General features: G+C 36.9%; 1 protein-coding gene across 3 annotated transcripts in view; it reads right to left on the bottom strand.

The window, feature by feature from the left end:
• Positions 1 to 21,874, bottom strand: part of LOC105436929 (focal adhesion kinase 1) — a 136,884-nt gene that overhangs the window by 12,538 nt on the left and 102,472 nt on the right. For all 3 annotated transcript variants that reach the window (XM_030983011.1, XM_030983012.1, XM_030983013.1), the window contains 7 exons: positions 17,521 to 17,602; positions 16,018 to 16,118; positions 14,399 to 14,514; positions 12,998 to 13,098; positions 11,891 to 11,980; positions 10,533 to 10,737; positions 3,551 to 3,562 (listed from right to left, as the gene is read on the bottom strand). In XM_030983011.1, the coding sequence (XP_030838871.1) occupies positions 3,551 to 3,562; positions 10,533 to 10,737; positions 11,891 to 11,980; positions 12,998 to 13,098; positions 14,399 to 14,514; positions 16,018 to 16,118; positions 17,521 to 17,602 (707 nt within the window). The remainder of the gene's footprint in view (positions 1 to 3,550; positions 3,563 to 10,532; positions 10,738 to 11,890; positions 11,981 to 12,997; positions 13,099 to 14,398; positions 14,515 to 16,017; positions 16,119 to 17,520; positions 17,603 to 21,874) is intronic.

Genomic DNA, 21,874 nt, shown 5'->3' with positions numbered 1-21,874 from the left:
AGGAAGAAAAAAAGAAAAAATCAGGGGAACAAAATTAAAAATCAGGAAATCAATTTCAATCAGGTAATTATCAGGCCTGAATTTTACCAAAGAACATACCAGCTATCACATAGGCAAGGCAAAGATTGCCATCTATACCATTCCTCAAAGGGCAAGAAACTATCATCATCATCCTCCGTCTGCATCGATATGCAGTCAGGTAACCACCTCATCTTGGCCGAGAGGAACTCCTGGGTCTTTGACGTCGCTCTCAGTCCCAAATCAGATAGGAGGCTACGATTGAACAGGGTCATATTAAACCTGGTCTAAGTATGGCACAGGGTCCTTGAATACAGTATGACAGAGTGTATCGAGGATGTGTCCGTCTTTCAAGAAAGTTCTAGGTGTCCAAGACAGTCAGGAGTCTGCGGTTGAACAGGGTCATAACCCAGTCTAAGTATGGCACAGGGTCCTTGAATACAGTACAGTACAACAAAGTGTATCAAGGATGAGTCCTTCTGTCAACAAAGTTCTAGGTGTCCAAAATAGTCAAGGAGGCGTCCTAAGGAATCCTATGTGTATTAAAACAGAGTTGTGGTCCCTCAAAAGTCAGTGCTGCTACCTCTTTGTCCAGTCAACTGAGGATGTCTCTTGAAATAACCACAGGTAGATCTCCAAAATGTTCTATTCCAACCAAGAAAATCAAGTGGACACCAAATGGACAAATCCCTATAAAAACAACTTCAACAGAAGCTTTGCATTTGTTTGATGAATTACAGCCACTTTGTCCAGTAATGTAAAGTTTCCCAGTATAAAAAAAATCTTTTCAAGCCAAGAAAATCGAGTGGACACCAAATGGACAAATTCAACAGAAGCTTGGCATTTGTTTGATTAAAAGCCACTTTGTCCAGAATTAAATATAAAGTTTCCAAGTACATGCACAGCTTCTTCTACTTCTACTTCTATGCTAGTACTCGTCGGAAGCATGTAAGAGCTCCTGAACATCACCTCCTCCCAATCAGAAATGGCCAGCTCATAAAAGAGCTCCAGCGTCCAGCCAAGAGCACTTCAGCAATGAGTTCACAGTAGTGTCGTCATGCCTTTAAATAACTTCTACTCAAAGTCTGGCACACGTGTAGAGCAAGTAGTTGTAGTTGCTATGGGCTCTGTCATCACCTCGTGACTGTGCTGAGACAAACAACAACCGTGGGAAGAAGGGAAAGTCTTTCCTCCCCAAGAAATGCCCACGTTCACTTGTAAGCAACAAAGAAATCTTCCACTTGACAGGAAAAAAACATCCCGCAGGCATTCAAATATCAAATTATGGAGTTCCAGGAAAAGTTGTCCACTGACATTTTCAATTCAAAATCAGGAAATTCCCTCCTGTTTCAACAAGGAATACAGGTATGAAAGTCTATGCCGGTGCAAAAGGATTATCCTCTCTTCCACAGACGAGAGTCAAATAGGAACTGACGGAGTAATCGATATCTCCAGGCATTTTATATCCTTCCCAAACCTTTCACGTTGCGAAGGAAATTGCGAGTGTCAGTCCCGTAATCAGGGGAGGAAGTGTTGCGTAAAGTTTCTGCGTAACAGACTAGTAGCAGCTAGGGGTAGGGCACAACACCATTGCAAGCGATTTGATGAATGAATAAATGAATGAATGAGTCAGATTAAGGGAAGACCTACTGTACATGGCCCATTGTATAGGGTGTCAAAAAAAAAATAAATATTAGTTTAGTGAGTGAATGCAATGCCTTGATAGGAATGACCAAATGTACAGAGTGTCAGTGTCTAAATGAAGGGAGTTCAGTGAATGGATGTAGAAATCTGAGGGGAAAGACCTGCATGGAGTGCATGGCCGGTGGTATAGGGTGCCTCAGTAAAAATGCAGAACCGAGAATGAATGAAATAGTTTGAAGGGAATGATTTATGATCAATAGTACAGTTCGATGAATGAATTAACTTTTCTTTTTCCTCTTATTCATTTTCTAAAACATGTTATTTAAAGAAAAAAAGACCTATGATAAATGGTTCAGGGTATTATCGATAAACAGCAGTCAAACTAAGTGCAAAATAATCACAATTCCTTGAAAGAATGTAGAGCTATGCAATTCTTAATGTATTTTTTTTTAATCTGCAATTATTCATCATCATTAAAACAGCTGTCGAACATATAATGTCTGTCTGATATAAAAGGAGCCATGTTTACAACAGCTGGCAAAGTACTGACTTAAGACGCCACGCGGTGAGATTCTGACCCCCAAAATAACATGTCACATTGTGAGCATGAATGTGACTAAAGACATCACATGAGTGAAATGATCCTGGAAGTGGATGGTCGAAAATAGAAATGGTCCATCTATCCTCAATACTGGTACACATGCTTTAAAAAAAAGGTTTCCCAAGAATATGGGCGGGGGTGGAAGTATGATAAATTAGTATTAACAAAGACCCCCTGCCTTAGAAATACATAAGATGCAGAGCTGCCAACCTTGAGCGACCAAAAAAAGGAATCATGATGGCAAAAAAAAAGGAATTTCGAGCCAAAAAAAGGAATTCATGAAAACGAAACTTACAACCACGCGCGACACACTTCCAATGCAGAAATGTTCATTCATCATGCTGTTTTTTTCATACAAGCAGGTAATTTTTTTGGTGGTTATTTTTGGTATTATCGGCATTTCATTTTTTTTTAGAATACTTTTCTCTTCAAGTATGTTTTAAAATTAGTTTTCTATTGAATTTGTGATCAAATCACCATTTGAGGGCAGTTGTTTGACGTGCGGTATGTAAAAAAAAAAAAAAAAAAAAATTATCAAAAAACATATTTTATGAGGAAAAAACGTAATACCGTAATTTGGAGGGAAAAAGGGAGTAATTCCGGCAAAAACGGAATGGTTGGCAGCTCTGAAGATGGTTATGTGAAATACATGGATGTAAATAAATACAAAAGAAAGATGAAATTGAAAAAACAAAAGTTCCTCTACAATATAAAAAAATATGATAAGTTAATAATTACAAGGCCTCCCTCCCTTAGAAATAGAAAAGATGGTTTACAGATAATAGGTAAAGGAAAGGCACAATAGAAAGGCATTGAACACAAGTGGAAAATGACATTTTTTACCAACAGAGATTTCCAGTAAATTTATCATATCTTTCTATCGACATTCTGTGCATGTAACTGTAAGTCAATTTCATGGAGCATTTGAACTTTGTGAAGAACCATTCGAAAGAAAAGAAAAGGTGAAGTGAAACTTATGTGACAATCGGAACAATTCATGTTCCAATTTCTAGACGCTTCCCTCATGCAAATGTGAACTTAAGATTTATCATGACCTGGTCCCCGTTTCACAAAACTTGTCATCAGTGACAAATGACAGTTAGCTACTAAAATCCTTGCTTCTGATTGGTTATCAGCAGATTTGTCACCGATTTTTGTCATTTGTCATTGAAAAAAAGGCTTTGTGAAACGGGCCCCTGAACATATCTTGATGGAGTTGTCTGTGCATCAATATGTGGAAACATGAGCATGCATTAATACCGAATTCCCTTTTTGTATCACACTTACCAAAAAAGCCATCTGAATAACATAATCAAAGGAACAAGTTGCAAAAGGAAAGAAAAATAAGCGATACATTGAGAAAAGGAAAATCTACAGTACAGTCAACAGCAGCAGATTAACATCAACATATAATATTCTTGATTATTTTGTATTAAAATCATGGCATGACAAACTTTCATCCTTCATTACAACATGCACATAATCAAAATATGATAAAGAGCAGCTGAAATGAATGAAATGTTTGCTTTTATGTCTTTACAACTGCATTACATTTTCATGAGACACTGTGTAGCTGTATACATTTACACATACATTGCCTTCAAGTAATGGCACAATGCAAATCCATGTATCCTTTACAATGTTCTTTTAGAGAATTTCCTAGTATACTTCCTAGAGAAAGATAGTATTTTGATAATTGTTTAACAGAGTGCAAACAAACAGAAGCACTGTTGAAAGAGTACTGTAAATTAATTCATTAAAAACTTGGCACATTGTTTTACTAGTTTTCCTATAGGATTCTGTATCTTAGGCACACTTGCCAAAATCTTATCCGAATTCATTAATGCCAACTCTGCACCAAATTACCAAAAACAATTTAAAAAACAAAGATTTCAGCTTAAGAACTAGGCAAGGAAATTTGATGTACTTTAGAAGGTCATTACGAGTATGAGAAAGAGAAACATCAAATCTAGTAAAACACTAACAAAGAAAATAAAGTCTAGGAGTATAAGAATAAGGAAGATAGAGAAAAAGAAACCAAAATCACGGGAGGAGTAATGGAAGGAACATACAAGGTATGTGCAAATTTCATATTTCTGATTCATTCAACAACAGAGGGAAGACCTCGTTTTGGTTCTAGCTGCTCTGATTTTTAGTCATGATCTAATAAAAAGTTTGTGCTCATCCAGGCTCATCAGTTCATAACATAGGCATTGAGGTGAAACGGAGGACAAGTAGGTGAGAGAACGGGCATTTTATACAAAATAGTACGACAGTCAGAGAGATGCCTGCAGCAAAGAGTAGGCGAAAGTCTCGCAGGTAAAACAACCTTTTTGATTGTGATACAATGAAATTCAATTTATACCCTCAAAGTGATTTATCATAATTGTTGCATACTTTCTGTTGAAAGCCAAAAGGGCAATAACCCATGGACTACTTCCTCTAAAAAAAGATGATATTGAGGGTTCAGTGACACAAAGACGTAACTCCACATTTTGCCAAAATGAGTATTTGATATCAAAATGTTCAGAAAAATGTTGGCTTTCGAGGAAACACAAAGACTTAACTCCACCCAACACCCCATTGAAGTCAATGGCTAGTGAAACATAGACTTAACTCCTAAAGACTCAAGTGCTCAGTGACACATAAACCACTTTTTCTCAAAATGGCCAAAATGGAGTTACGTCTTTATGTCACTGACCCCTCTATATATCCTGGTTACGCTCTTAGTAATTAACCACGAAATATAAAATCATATATGTACATCTGAAAAACTAATGATGACATTTATAACCCAATGTGCAGGTGAGATAATGATGATGAAAAATCCTATATTTAGCAAAGAATCCCATTCTCACATAAACATATATATCCTGGTTATGATTTCAGTAATTTCCAAAGAAATATGTAACCATATTTCTGAGTCAGACGTATGGTTATAATATCAGAAGTTCTGAGATATTAATCATATTGTTGCTATGATTTATGTTTTAATGATGAAATCTCCTGAAATACTCTAAAAGCAAAAACTCCCTTTCTCATAAAAACACATTATCCTAGTTATGTTTTCAGTAACACCAAAACGAAAACAAACATAACTATTTATTACAAAAGCACTCTTTTGAGAATATTTCCCTCAGTTATGCGAACTCATGAATTACATGTATGCATCATCAGCTCACGTGATATACCCTTTTATCCAAATCAAGGCCATTCAACATTAAATAACGAAATGGACACCTGCTCAACAAAGGACTGAACAAACATTCAAACTATCCTAAATGGCAAAGAATTGGTTGGTTTGGCAATGTCACTGAGGTATAATGTCTTTCTATTGATACATCTGTTGCAAATAGAACAGATTCTCTCCTTTCTTTGTATTATACAATTTTATTTCATGACAAACTATCTTCTCCATCAACAATATTTCTACACATCAGGGGAAAAAAAATTTGGTTCTACTTTTAAGCTTGCTTGCTTGCATGTAAATAACACTTTAATTTGTTTTGCATTGAACTCTATGCAAATATAAGGGGCTCTTATATGACTTTCGGGGGCTCTTTTGGGCATGTCGGGGGCTAATTCGCCCCGAGCCCCTGGGTATTTTTTTCACTGCTACACATACACATACCACCTCTTTTCACATCTTGGTCAACAGTGACCTACCACAAAATGAGTTCTGATCCCCTAATACCTTGTTTGCTGTATCAGGATTAAAAAGTTCTCTGAAACAGGCCGCCCTTTTTTCTCAATAAACCACAAAAACTCCACCCTCTTTAAGCCCAGAGAATAATGAATTTGACCTTCAGAGAAACTGGAGCAGAGAAGAGTTCATCTAAAAGTTACCTGGCTGTCTTCAGAGTGATTTGACATATGCTCCAGGACCCTGTTTCATGAAACTTGTTATCAATAACAACTGCCACAGATCTATGACATATCTTCTCACAGCCAATCAAATGCCAGGGTTTCAGTAGCTTTTAACAATTATCGTAACTTGTTGTTATGACATGTTTTATGAAACAGGGCCCTAAAGCATGCTCAAGGATTTGATCTGTCACAGGTAGGGTTGCAATTAGGTTTTAGGTTGGGTTTGGGGTTAGGCTTAGGTAAATAGTGTAGTTTTTAGTACAGGGTTGACGTTAGGAATGTATTAATTGCGCCCATGTCTGTTGTGCAATGACGCTCCTGGCGCTCCCACAATATTAACCTGGTATGAGTCGCTTGGCAAAATCTGTAGCGCTCTTGCATCTTGGGTAGCCATTTAACACCTGGGTGGAGAGTGGCAAATGTGGATCAATGTCTTGCCACAGGATGACAGTGCTGGGTTGGGAGTTGAACCCTCAATCCTTGGATGGAGTGTCAAGTGAATAATAATAATACTAATAGCCAAATAGTCCACTCCAAATTTTTATTAAACCGAAACAGAAATTCTTTTTGCCCAATTGATCGTGAGCCCGGCAGCCACTGAGCAGCGCCAGATAGACGTTGCTCTATCCCCTATTGAACCACTATACATGTACATGTACCACAATACTCCAACTAAAGTAATCTGAAACTGAAATTGCCAATGGAGCCAATGTCGCCAGGGCACGTGCCAAAGAATCGTCTTCAGTTAACAAGGTGGGAAGTATCACAAACACACAGGAGCCATGTATCAGTTCACAGGAACAGACATGTAGACCGCATTGAATCTATTCATTATCATGCACTATGTGATGAGTCACATACTGTTATCCCCTAAGTATGTGTTTGATTGATTACAGGTCTTGCCCTTATCCACTCTCCCTTCCCCTGACTGAATATAATGAGATAACACAAATGTATGGTTGTCTGGACAAACTCTTATCAATGAATAATGAGTCACACCAAGCTATCTTCTTGTTAATAATAATAATAATGATTGAAATAATAATAATAATAATAATAATAATAATAATGGTGGAGTCTTGTATAGCGCAGATGTATGGCACATTACCACTCCTGGCGCTCCATTATTATTACCCTGGCTTTAGCACGGCTGCCATTACAGCGCTCAAGCATTTCAAGGAATTTATTCCTGCCAGTTAATACCCATTTACCTCACCTGGGTGGAGTGTGGCAAATGTAGATTAATGTTTTGCCAAAGGACATGAGTGTTGTGACAGGAATTGGAACACCATACCTTAAGGTTCGCAGTACGGTGACTTATCCACTGAACCACAATACCACTGCAGTTGTACGAAGGCAGGTATTGCCTACGCCATTCTCCCCTTCCCTCTTCCTTTCCCTTCTCTCCCCCTTCCCCAACCACTGTCCCCTCTTCCTTCCATCCTAAATATCATGATGTATTGCAGCCGGTTATGGTTGTCTGTAACGCCGGATAATTCTTTGTATGAGATGAGTCACACCCTTCTCTCTCTCTCTCTGTGACTGTCTCTCTCTCTCTCTCTCTCTCTCTCTGTCTCTCTCTCTCTCTCTCTGTCTGTGTCTCTCTTTAACTCTCTCTGTCTCTCTCTCTCTCTCTGTCTTTCTCTCTGTCTCTCTCTCTCTCTCTGTCTCTCTCTGTCTCTGTCCCTCTCTGTCTCTCTCTCTCTCTCGCTCTTGTTCTCTGTTTGTTTCAAGGCCAGCATTGCCTCCCCTGACCGCCACTAACCAATCCGTCTGCTTGGAGCCAGAAGGGTATTGACTCACATTTTAACACAGAGTTAATGTCTATCTAGCGCTCTGAACAGAAGATCTCCTTCCCTTCACTCTCCCTGAATCACATGAGGAATATATGCAGATACTTCAGTGATAATTTCTTATTTTCTTACATTATTCAAATTCCTTTCTTTAACTACAGACCTAACCCTGTACCTAATTCCTTAATCCAGAACCTAACACCAAATTACAACCCTTACCCTAACCCTAAAATTTATCTTATGAAAATGAAGACTGAAGCAAATGTGTCCCGGACCCTGTTGCACAAAACTTACCATTGATGGTAACTTTGCCATCAATGGCAACTACCATGGTAACAGGGCTCGACAGCCAATTAAAATCAATGTTTCCATGGTAGTTACATCAAAGTTACCATCAATTGTAAGTTTTGTGCAACGGGGTCCTGAGCAGATATCTGTGACATTGAGGATACTTCCTATAATTGCACAACAAATTAAATCCCTCTGTGATTTCTCATTATCACATGTATATGCCTGTTGAATGCAAGTATTGCCCTCTTAATTCCCCTCCTGTTTCCCATTTCTGTCCCACATCCACACAAACACCCCACACACACACACTCACACAAACACAGACAAGCGCACAGCCACAAACACCTGTTGTTAGCCTGAACCAAACAAATGACCTTAGGAACGGCAAGGTGACAACACTCAATTAGTAGGGTTACGATTTCCGGAGTTCCGCTTCCCCCAACAGCTCGGGGAGATCCTACGTCAGACGCGTCACAAGAAACGGGAAAAACAATGAATATCCTTAATAAGGGTGGCAAGGCCCAGGCATTCCTTCTATGCTTTGCCTGCTGATTGCCGTCGCCCCTTTCAAAATGACGTCTGTGAGATAATTAACTTCTTACGTCATCAACAGCAACTGGCTACTATGATTAAACAAGGGAAACGCTCTCGGCGGTCTCGCCTGCATAACGCAATTCAATATGATAAACCAGAATGTCAATGTGGAAGGGACATAATTTCATTTCATTTGCATAAAGTACCATAAATAATCAATGGAGCAAAATCTCACAATTCTGTGTAGAAGTTTATTGTTCCAAATTTAGCTCTACCAGATAAGGCAAAATCAGTCAAGAAATGAGGGAAAAGAAGCAATTTTTGTTATTTTTGGAATAAATTTGCATAAATTACCATAATTAATTAATGGAGAACAATTTCAAAATTCTGTGTAGAAGTTTAGTGTACCAAAGTTAGCTCTACGATATAAAGCAAACCAAATCAAAATCGGTCGAGAAATGAAGGAGAAGAAGCCTTTTTTGTGATTTCGAATAAATTTGCATAAATTAGCATAGATAATGAATTTCACGATTCTGTGTAGAAATTTTAAATCCCCTCCTAGCCCTATCATATGAAACAATCAGAATCAAAATCGGTTGAAAAATAACGAAGAAGAAGCATTTTGAAAATCTTAATGTTGATGCCACAACAAAGTCTAAATTTGTTGACCTTAAATGGCCTTTGACCTTAACTTAGTGACCTGAAATTCTACTCACATGATTGGGGAGACTTGATAACCCTATAGTCCAAATTTCATTGACTAAGAACATATACTTTCAAAATTATATCAAAAATTCAAAAACTTAACCTTAGGTTAAGTTTTCGATGATGATGCTACAACATAGTCCAAGTCTGCTGACCTGAAATGACCTTTGACCTTGACTTTGTGATCTGAAATTCTACTCACATGATTGGGGATACTTGATTACCCTATAGTCAAAGTTTCATTGACTAAGAAATTATACTTTAAAAATTATACCAAAAATTCAAAAACTTAACCTTAGGTTAAGTTTTTGATGTTGACGCCGTCGCCGTCGCCGTCGCCGCCGCCGTCACCGGAAAAGCGGCGCCTATGTCTCGCTTTTTGCTACGCAGGCGAGACAAAAACTATCCACTCTCCTGTTACTGTGTATTGTTGATATGTTAACAACCCTTATGACTCATAAATGAATAGGTGTGTAAAATGCCAAATGATGCATACGTGGAATCCATTTGGTCTATATCTTACATAGCGAAGAGGGTGATATCATCAACCTGTATTCCATCAACAATGAAACTAAATTCATTAGCTCTTCTAATAGAAGGTACAAAAAAAAAAGCAAAAGGATTGCATGTAGTTGAAGAAACATGCAAGAAACAATGATAGCAAACAAACGAGAAAGATATCTGACATATATCATGAAGGCAATCAACCACACTAACGTCATTATCTCCAAAAATTTAAACCCGACGCTAGGCTTAAGATTTTTTTCAATTCGGAAAGGAAGTCTAAATTTTCTTTTGTTAAACCTGATTCTAGACCCCGGGTCGAGTTTAATTGAATTAGTGAATATGGATCCAAAAGTTGCAGCAAATTCTTTCTTAGATAATCTCTCCCATGAAACTCCAAATTATTTACAACATACAAATGACTTATACACACAAACACAAAACAGTACAGTTGTTGTCTAACACATAAACAATTTTACTTACATGGTAACATAAATGGGCGCCAACTGGACAATATAAATGGAAACTTACATGGAAATAAAGCATGAAATATATTTAGTTAATATGTGACTTACTTTAATCTTGTCTTGAGGTCTTTGAAGTTAGGCCTCTTGGAAGGTTCGTACGACCAGCACAGTGTCATCACGCTGTACAACGTCGGAGGGCAGGCAGCCGGCATGGGTAACCTCTCGCCGTTCTCAATACGACCTATGACCTCGTTGTTCTTGACCCCCTGGAAGGGCTTGACCCCGTACATGAGGATCTCCCACATACAAACACCTGTGAATCAAACATGAATTGAATTGAAATTGAAATTGAATTAAAAAATAATTTGAATTAAATTTGAATTTGAATTAAAATTGTTATTGAAATTGAACTTGAAGAGCATGTCAAACAATGGAGATAGAATTTACATACAGGTCAAAATCGAAAATTTGTGTTTCCAAATTTGAAATTGAATATTTGAATCCACTGTACATTGCAATTCTAAAGTATTTTCAAATCAGAAGCACTGTTTTACATGCACATTGTAACTTCCTGTTACATGTACCTATATGTATATCAACACTTTATATAAAATTGTTCTGATGTCATCAGTATTAAATTAACATCATTTTATCCCACTCTACATTATGCTACTGGCATACATGAACAGCTCCCTCTCTTAATGAAAAGCAGGACAGCTTTCCTGGTTACACTGTATCATTTGATCCCTGAGTTTTCTATCACAAGTTGACATTAAAGTTTCCCCTTATCATTACCTCAATAGCGCCATCTATGGCAAAATGCAGGACAATGTACCTGGAGAGAGTGTCATAACTGATGGCACGAAAGTAAGTAACTCCTCATAAAAGGAAAATGCTGACTTCAATAAACGATGATGATGATGAAGGGTACAGGAGAACTCAATTCTAAAACATGTCGGCATGCCGGTGCCCTTGGCTTAAACATTGATGCATCTTCTGTTAAGTAATCTAACATTTCATCTATTGAGAGCCAGAAGGGTATTATGTAATTAATAATAACAATAATAATAATTAGATCAATTTATATAGCACAGCTACTGTATAAATATACTCTACTGTGCTGTGATGAAGAAGGAAAAAACTTGTAACAGTGCTACACTGTACTTTACAGACAAAAAATAAAAACTTTTCAAAAGCTTCTGAAAACAAGTGCATCTTCATCAAAACTTTGAAGAAAGCAACGGATGAGGTTAGTGGTAGGTTATTCCAAAGCTTTGGAGCGGCTCTACTGAAAGCACAATCTCCAAGAGTTACTTTTGTTTTTGTGAGAGGTAGCTTTATACAGGTTCATCTATATGTCTCGAGTTAAAGGCCCTCTTAGATCTCAGCACATGATTTCTACAAGAATCTAAAAGCTTCTCTTTCAACCAAGATCTCTTTTCATGACCTTGACAGGGTTAACTCACCAAACATCCAGACGTCACTGGCAGATGTGAATCGTCTGAAGTTGATAGATTCCGGGGCCATCCACTTGATGGGTAGCTTGCCTTTGGAAGCTAAAGGACAAAATAAAAAAAGGTCATGAATCTTGTGTCAACAATAGGAATCTAAAGAGAGATACAAGGCAATGTATGAAATCAGTTATTCCATGAAGTAATATAAAATAATAATACTACTACTACTAATAATACTCAATTTTATATAGCACTTATTACAATCACTAAGCGCTTCCAAACTTGGAAATTATTACCCTGGCTTTAGCTGTGCTGCCATTGCGACGCTCTAGCATTTCAAAGAATTAATTCCTGCCAGGTACCCCTTTACATCACCTGGGTCGAGTGTGGCAAATTTACATCAATGTCTTGCCAATCAAGTCTCATTCCTGAGATCACCCCCCCCCCCCCCTCCCCCCCTTCTTGTTTCTCATTCTGATATAGTGCATTCAGAACGATGTACATTTGTGGTGGAACTTACTGCTTTTTCAAAAAAAAATTGCATATCAATAATAACAATCTCAAAAGATCTTGACATACATGTACATTATTGCCCATGTATCAGTTTCAAACCAGCACACAATTTGTCATTATTTGTAAATTGTATGATATGCCTATAGATATATTTTTACTCTACAAATATGCCCATGTAAATGACAATATATGCTTGTGCAGAACTTTATATGAATAGCTAAATTTATGAATTATAATTAATTGTAACATGTAATATCATTATTCTTGTTCTATGAAACAGTGAAGGACCAGGGGGTTGTTTCACAAAGACTAAGATCGACTTTAAGTTGGACTTAACTACATGGCAGGCTGTTCATGCCACTGATTTCTCTCACCATTGGTCTCTCAATTATGATCTTTAGATGATATTTTTTCCTGCAATAATGAACTATCCACATACACGGTAGGTAAATTCTGTAGATTTGTGAACATGATTTGTACGTCCCTTGAGAGACAAATGCCAGTAAATGGTGAGAGCAAACAGTGACATGAACAGCCTGCCATAGTTAAGTCCAACTTAAAGTTGATCTTAGTCTTTGTGAAACACCCCCCTGTAATAGTAATCACCTTTGTAGTATGAGTGATCATGGAGTAATCTTGAGAGACCAAAATCACCCAGTTTGACATTGTCCTTAGCCACTACCAAGAGATTCCTTGCTGCGATATCTCTGAAAAAGCGAAGAAATCAGACAAATAAGGTCAGAATAATTATTATTAAAATCTGATTCCTGTGCTGGTTTATATCACATTCAGAGTTAAACTTCAAAGAGGCAATCTTGAATTCAAACATGGTATTGAATTGAAACGGTATTTTTTTTAAAAAAACCATATCGCAGCTCAAGAGCTGAATATCATGGAAATACAAGTACATGTACATACATAGATATAAAGAGTAAAATATAAATGTGATATACTATTCTTAAAGACCGTCAATACTACTGGGCCAGAAGGGATTAGATCACACAGCGAGGTCACTGAAGGTGGCTATCTCATTAACTCAGCTCTCAACTAACGTAAGAAAAAGAGGATCATGGGGGACCAACAGGCACCGATTGGGGAAGTTTTCTGTATAGAGGGAGCAAGTAGCTACAAGTAGGACAGTGGGGCTTTAAGACGTTCTTGTAAAACAAATGGAATAGTACATGTTTTGTGAAGATTGCAAATATCAAACATGGCTTTTTAAAATCAAATCACAAAACATTTATGATTGAATTAAATTGTTAATTACTATTTTAAACTCCTGTGCAAATTTCTTGATTTCTAAATATGACAGAGGCATACTAATCATATATGATCAGTGAGGCTAATTTAGCTAATATGTCCTCAGTAACTCAAAGGGGAAGACCACCCTGATTTTAAGTTGGATTTAATCGAGGCAGAAAATTGAGGGAAAGAAATTAGTGAAAGTTTGACCAATATCCGATTAAAAGTAAGAAAGTTATGAGTTTTTGAAGTTGCGATCAATCAAACACAAATTGGCAACTCTGTGACGTATATTACAAGTTCCCCTCCCACTTGCTCTGAACATAAAATGTCATTAACTGCCATTTTCTTAGATATTGATGACAGAATAGATTTGCTTCATACAGGGGTTGTATAAAAACATATTGCAACAATTATACTTAGGGCGCATGTACATGTATGAATAGAAATTTTCTTTAGGGCAAATTAATACCAGTGTGGACCTCCCTCTAAGGCCTTTAAAAAAAGATGTTGTATTGCCCTTTAGGTGCCAAAACATGGGTCGGTCAGTCAGAAAAGATTTTTTTTAAACTTTATTTCACTCCCTCTTAGGCTGATATTTCTCATTTCTAAATGCTTTGAATACATTTTTTTTCTAAAAAAAACTTTGTTTTAAAGCCGACTGTAGAGTTCAAGATTTTTGGGTTCGTCGCAAAGGGCAATACAACATCTTCTTTTTTTTAGGCCTAATGTTCCATTTGGTGAAATTCTGTTCTAACGGCTTACCTGTGGACAAACTTCTTGCTCTCTAGATAAGAGAGAGCCATGCTGAGCTGGTAAGCATACAAGATCAGTGAAGCTAACGTCAACTCATCTTTGTGCGCCTGTAAAAACATCCTCATCTGCAAGAGAGGGATGAATACATTTTAAAGGAGAATTATTTATTTATTTATTATCTATTTGGCACTTTCAAGAAATATAACATTAAACCACTACAATCATGGTGAAGACAAAACTAGAAAGACAAAACTTATACAAATACACATTTTTGTAGCAATATTCTGAGTGCAAAAGATGGCGGCCAGGGAAGAAGAGAGCAAACTTAATCACTGTAACCGTATAGGTTCCTCCACCCAACCAACTGATGCACTCAGAAGGCTGGTAAAAATATAGCATAAGGACAAATAAGAGAGTAACAAATCCAAGGATAAACAATATGTATGTATGAAAAACATACTCATCTGGAAATGGATAAGAAAAAGATTTCTGATTGTGTGAGAAATTACAGGTGATGATCCACAGCGCTTGTATGGCGCCATTTATCTGTTTTAAACATAAAGGCCCCCGCTCCTTCAATAAGTGAGTTCGTAATTAGGATTTGCGCATGTGCAGATAAAGGTCATTCGGACCCAAATTGTAAAACCATTGAGACAAATACTTGTATCGTGCTCATGAAAGTTATGTAACTAGTATTCATTTATGTACTGACAGTACATTTATCTGATACACAGGTGGAAGTACCGGTATTCTTCTCAAGAGGGCAAACAAACGGTATTCATAAAGCACCTCCATCACTTTACAGTGATTATTCTATAAAATGCACAAGTGGGACGTATCCATAGTGTAAAAGATCTTTGGATATTTGGGGGTCATGCGTTCCAAAGCTATTTACGAACCGGCTTATAGTCATGGACCCATAAAAAGATTGGTTTAGAGGCCTGACTTGAAAAGATGTACCTTGAAATGATCAACCATGGATACTAGACGAGATTTTTCCCGCCCAGGTTATGCAACTGGGCACCGTTTACCGATACCGTGACAACCCGATGAAACGTGTATATTAAATTGATCGCATGGTTCAATGGGATGTCGGTGAACTTGTACTTAGGACGGTCTTGTGAAAGGATACCCTGGTTACCTCTCCTAATGGATCAGTGCATGCATGTGCATGACTGTACGTGCACTCCTATAAACCTATTGGATACAACTTGATTTGGTTTAACACACAGTGTCTAGCCCAAGTTATCTCAAGTTTTGTTAAAGCCCCTTTTAAGTGTTGGGAGCCCCAAATTTGCCAAAAATTTGATGGCAAAATTTCCCTGAAATTATATCATAATGTGAAAGAGGATGTCATTTAAGACACATTTCTGCAAAGATTCCCCCCCCCCCACCAAATGTGTTTGAAGACAAATATTGATAAAAGAATACATACATGTAATATGGGTTTTCTGTTGTAATGTACGCAGAAAACCTGAATTTTTATATTCTTTCATCAATATTCGACCACGATGACATCCTCTTTCATATTATGATTTAAGTGAAATTTTGTCGTCAAATTTGTGGGCTCCCAACACTTCAGAGGGGCTTTAACTCGACATTTCTCGACAATTCTTGACAATTCTTACCTCTCCAAATGGGGCTAGCTCCATGACAATCCATATAGGTGGATCAGTGCATACTCCTATTAACTTGATGATGTGAGGATGGTCAAATTGCTTCATTATATCTGGAAATAATTTTTAAAAGACACAAGATAAAAGATGGTATTAAAAAGGAATTGCTTCTTAGACAAGCACAGTGGAAAATGTAATATAACATTCATTCATTCATTTCGGTTTATTGTGCCAAAATTCCATGTTAAAACAGTCGGGAGACTGATGCAGTCTCCCGACCATCTGGGTTGGTATACAATAACATACTTTGCCATCTTCATTTTTTTGCATACTTTAATAATCATTACAAAACTTAAAGGGTATGAATAATTTAGTTGTTTAACTGTATATACTTTTATATCCTTTTAGCCGAGTAGACAGGTGTCTGTTAGGAATTTCAAGGTGCATGCTGGTCTAGATACCCTTTTTTAAACCCCAACATAACCTTTGGCTATGTATGGCTGTCCAAAGATGCTCACCAACTGGTCCAACACCTGTGATTTATAGTGGGAGTGACTCAACATCGCAAGTCTTTAAAATATGTTTGTTGGAAAGAGGGTGAAAAAGTAAAAAGTATTTTAAAAAGACAGAATTGGAACATGAATTGCAGGAAGCGGTTAGAGCAGAAAATTCCAGGAATACAATGCGTACTAGACCAAAAATTGAGATCTTTGGAACAAATGGGAACATTGTCCACCATTGCATCACAGAGACTGTGAGAGACATGACAGATTCAGCCAATTTGAAGAGTCTATACCTAAAATAGTGATTACAACTTTCAAAATTCATACCTTTCACATTTTGGGGGTCTGATTTCCTTCAAACTTTCACCTGTCTACTTCCCTGATTTTTCAGCTTTCCTCTAAAGTAATTTGCCATCAAGGTAGGATTTCCCTTTAAGCTGCCCCATTCTCCCCATTTGGCCAGGTTGACCATGGCCATGTCCTGCCATCTACTGAAAAAGGATACCCCTCTCTCAGCTCTACTGACCATCCCTTGATCTATATCACCGTTCCTCCCTTTAAAGCCCCACTATACTACTTGTAGCTACTTGCTCCCTCTATATAGAAGACGATGCCTAATCGGTGACCATTGGTCCCCCATGATCATCTTTTTCTTATGTTAATTGAGAGCTGAGTTAATGAGATAGCCTCCTGTCAGTGACCTTGCTGGGTGATCTAATCCCTCCTAGCCAAACTAGTACTTTTTTAAAGGTTGCATCATTGATTTGCACATAAAATCTCTCAATCTTCTCTCAACGTTGATAGTAGGATGTTTAGAGGAGGCACGATGGCTCAATGGTAGAGCAGTGGTCTCGTAACCGGAGGTCCCGGGTTCAAAACCCAGTCAATGTGTTTTTGCTCTAATAAGGATTTAACCATCATAACCAAGTCCCTCGGAGAGGACTTGAAGCCATACTTCCTTGGTTGCTTACTTACAAGCATGAACAAAGTAAAACAAAGAAAATAAACTTACATGCTTCTTCTAGGAATCTCTCTCCAAGTGCTTGAGTGCTCTCGACTTTACACGTCTTAACAGCAACCTCGACCTTCTCATCCTGAGAGTTACGAATCAAGAAGGAAACAAAAAGAGTGGTAAAAATAGTGATGAATAAAAGTTGTATAATTAACATATAGAATGAAAAGCAATGTCTATTTTCTTGATTTTCTAATCCTACAGGTAAATAATAGGAATTCAAAATTAAAAAACAGATACATACATGTAGATACATTGGTAAACATCACTGGTAATCTTTTGTAGAGTAAAAGTTACATGATAGAATGTGGAGAATTAAAAGCAACCGCCGCTTTCTCATCCTGCAAGTGAATAATCAAAATAGGAATGAATGAGGAACATAAGCTCATAAATCTATTCCATCATTTGGATACACTGACATTTTCTAAATTTGAATTCTAATAATGGAGTGTTAACTGCACAAGACACTGCTCTTATTTATAAGGGAATCTACAATTTACAAGCCTAGCTTTTTACTATATTAACTCATATTTCACTGCCAATATATTTGTCTAATTTGAGTTTAAATACCATGCAATTGTACATTTGTATTTCTATCTCCGTATTTTATTTCAACTCTATTATTACTTTGATGGCTTGATATCATTACCGTAAATGTATCCTTGTTCATTCTCATTGTTTATTGCTCACGATTTCTATCAGGAATGTAAATGTGATCGATAAAATAAAGTAAAGCTGAAAACCGAAACTGTAAATGTCTAAGTATTTTATTGGTGCTTGTGATTGTTTATATCATCTATCAGTTACAAGCAAATGAACAATCAAAAGTCATATTTGTCTCATTAATCAAGTATCCCATTACAATCACTCACATAGCATCAATACCTTTGTGCTATAAACTTCTTTCTAATTAACATTCACTCTGGGGGTTAATTTGACTAATTAGTCAAGCAAGTACAGACACCTTTTTTTACCTTTTCATTATTTGCGTGTTTGACACAAGGAGGGTGATGTGGTATATATAATTCACTCATTTCCTCTCATCATACTGACGAACACTGACAGGTTTATATTTAGTTCAAGTACGCAATACAAGCATATGCTCATGTGAGGAATTGAGAGACAGAGAGAGAGGTAGAGAGAGAGAGACAGAGAGACAGAGAGAAAGAGGGGGAGAGGGGAAAGAGAGAATGATGGTTGGGCATAAGGATAGATAGAGAAAGGGAGACAAGAAAGAGACTGATATATTCATATATAAAGAGGGATAGATACACAGAACGACCGACATACGATACAGAGACAGGCAAAGAGAGGGAGAGAGAGAGGGAGAGTGTGTACATGCCGGGGGGGGGGGGGGGGGGGTGTGCGTGTGTGTTTATGATTGTGTGTAGGGGGGGGGGAATACCTGTACATTTAAAAAAAGGAAAATCTAGGAAATTACGCAAAGAATTCTATCCATAATGAATATTAAGTTGGACAGAAAATTATTCTTTAACAAATTCATAAATAAATGAACAGTCAAAATAATGTGTGAATATCAAAAAATTACAAAAAATTAGAACATTTTCTAAAACAAAGTTGACAACAGATTCTGGCAGAGTAAGAGGACAAAGGAGAGAGGCTTTATGTTGGTGGAATCTTTTGTCATTTTGCAAAAGTAATTGCTTCCTGTCACGGGGGAAAAACAGAAACGATGAAAAATAAATGGATGACATGTTTGGAAGCTGACAAGTAGCAGGGGCGATCAACGTCAGATTTCTAAATAATGAACTACCGTTTATAATTGAGGAAACCTGACACTTTAATCAAGATAAGAATTATATTTGGGGAAAATGTTGAGATAATGACAAGAATTTGTTTTTTATTTTCATTTTTTATTTGACAGGGTAGTCCTTTCAGTCAACAACAAAAATAAAAATAAAGGATATTCTTGACATTTTGACAAGAAGACTTTGTATCAAATTTGTGTTTGTCCTAAGTTTGTTGTTTTCAGTGGATTTATCCTTTACAGTGGCACCAAGTTACACTGTGCAAAGAAAATCACAAATTTGATTGTATGGGGAAAATATCCTATCCTAGTATATTCGAACAAACACTTTTACATGCCATAATTCATGGATTCATTTTCAATTTCAAGAATACAAGCTTCTCATTATATATGTATTCTTTTTCGAAAATCATCATCATTTGACCATTAACCTCTCACTGAATTAAATTTAATACACCAGTTTACAGTTGTGTGCGCCATTTTAATTGGCGAGTAAACAAAGCCAATGATGTATTTATGCGTAAATTAAGATTGCGCCCATGCAAATTATGATGATATCACTGCCTGCGCGCTGCGTTGTGCGCGCATATCATCATTTGCATGGGCGCAATCTTAATTTACGCATAAATACCACTGACCTTGGGTTATTGGCTTTGTTTACTCGCCATTTAAAATGGCGCCCATGTCTGCGCATGCGCACTGATACAACTGTAAACTGGTGTAGTGAATAGCAATGAAAAGGGCTTGAGGGCTTTTAAAGGAGTGTTACAAAGTATGCTAAAATGATGTCTTTCACATAATTTCCAAAGCGCTTAGTGTAAACTAGGTATCAAAGATAGAGTAAATACAAGGATGTTTCTCTCTATCAAAATGGCCTGTCTTTAGGAATAATAACAATTGACATACAAGCAACAACCTCCTACCCAGGGAGATGCGTAACATCATCCAAAAGTTCTTTTCTAAGATAACACACCCCAGTTCCTGTTTGTCTTATTTGACAAATTGCAACAGGAGTCCAAAACTTGGCAAGAACTATCTGTCTGAATCTATAGGTGAGTTTTCGCTTAGTGACAAAACAGCGACTGATTATTATTTCACTGGATGCAGAAAATGAGGCCAAAAGAATTGGGCAATACCCAAAAGTGCTGTAACTTCTTAATCGTATTAACCCACTAAAAAAAGTTTGCCAGTTGTTTTGCAACTAACATTGCATTTCCAACAACAAAAATAGCATGGGGAATTTTGGATTTAAAATATGAATTAATTCTCCCCTATTTCTTAAAGCATGGCTTCTTCTTTTTTAGATAAAGTTAGTGAATTTTTAAGAAAATCATAATATACAGGTATTTAATATGTACCTATTCAAAATTTGTTGTTAACACAAAGGTTTTATGACCACAAAGAAACAAACTAGTTGCAAAATTTTACAATTGATTATCAAGCAGAAAAGAGAAGAAAAATTGAACAAGCTTGTAACACAAATATCAGCTACATGAACCTCCTATAAAAGTAGTTATTTGTTAACTTTACTCCTCATTACATCCATCTCTTGGTTGCATAAGTGTTTTTTTACTTTTGCTGATATTATGCTGAGTGAAATGAATTTGAAGAGAATCGTATCCAACTTCTTGGCCAAGTGAGAGTAAAATAGAATTATCAATAGACCTACATTTCTGTAGAGACATGTACATATTAAAGATAAAGTTGAGTTCTGGTCATGCGATTGCATTGTGAAAGAAAAGGTGTGGAATGGATCAGAAAAAGTTGATCATGTAGCATGTAAGTATTGGTGTGTACTGCAAAGTTCTGGAGTCATCAAAATCACAATAAATTTAGCCCAGTCTTTATAAAGTAAAAAGAACTGTACATAGAAAGATGTATATGGGACTACACAAATGGTGTCGGGGTTACTTACCTTGATTTCCTAATCTTTCTATGCTCATTCTATGCAAAATTGTTTGGCAAATGACATTTACTTGTACTCTTGAACATTCAGTGTAAGTTTTGTTTGATTCTGTGAGAATTCATTTTCTTTTTTTTACCAGAACTCACCTTTATCTTTAATATTTTTCTTTTTGCATCACATGCTTCTGAAACAGTGAGCAATTTGGAATAATGAATGATCAGCACATAAATGGGCTGTAGGCTAATCCAACTCAATTCATTAGCAGTCTTGGCTTCGGATAATCTCCTGTATCTACTGTTTCCTATTTGGATTAATTACAGTAATCCCTTGAGAATCCGATACCTCACTTCCATGGAACCCTATACTGCAATATTGGAACACGTCACCCTGTATATGTATTATGTGCATGAGTATCGTTTGCAGTGGTAGGGAAGAGATAGCATCTGCTGTATACTGAAACCATGCATTTGTCATCAAATTTTGATGTTAAATTTGTATTCAAATGACAAATGAGCCAACACGGATAAAAGATACATGTAGATGTTATGTACAGAAATGTGATATGTAGAGAGGTAAATTATCTTCTGCACTGAGCCAGAAAGTCATTATGAAACAACATGAGCTTATTCCCTTCCATCACTCAGAAGCAAATAAACATACAAATTTCATCCACTTCTTTA

This window comes from Strongylocentrotus purpuratus, unplaced genomic scaffold (genome assembly GCF_000002235.5).
Source record: "Strongylocentrotus purpuratus isolate Spur 01 unplaced genomic scaffold, Spur_5.0 spur5_scaffold_13, whole genome shotgun sequence".
Taxonomy (NCBI): domain Eukaryota; kingdom Metazoa; phylum Echinodermata; class Echinoidea; order Camarodonta; family Strongylocentrotidae; genus Strongylocentrotus; species Strongylocentrotus purpuratus.
Note: the sequence above shows the minus strand (reverse complement) of the source record. Positions and strands in the feature narration are given on the sequence as shown.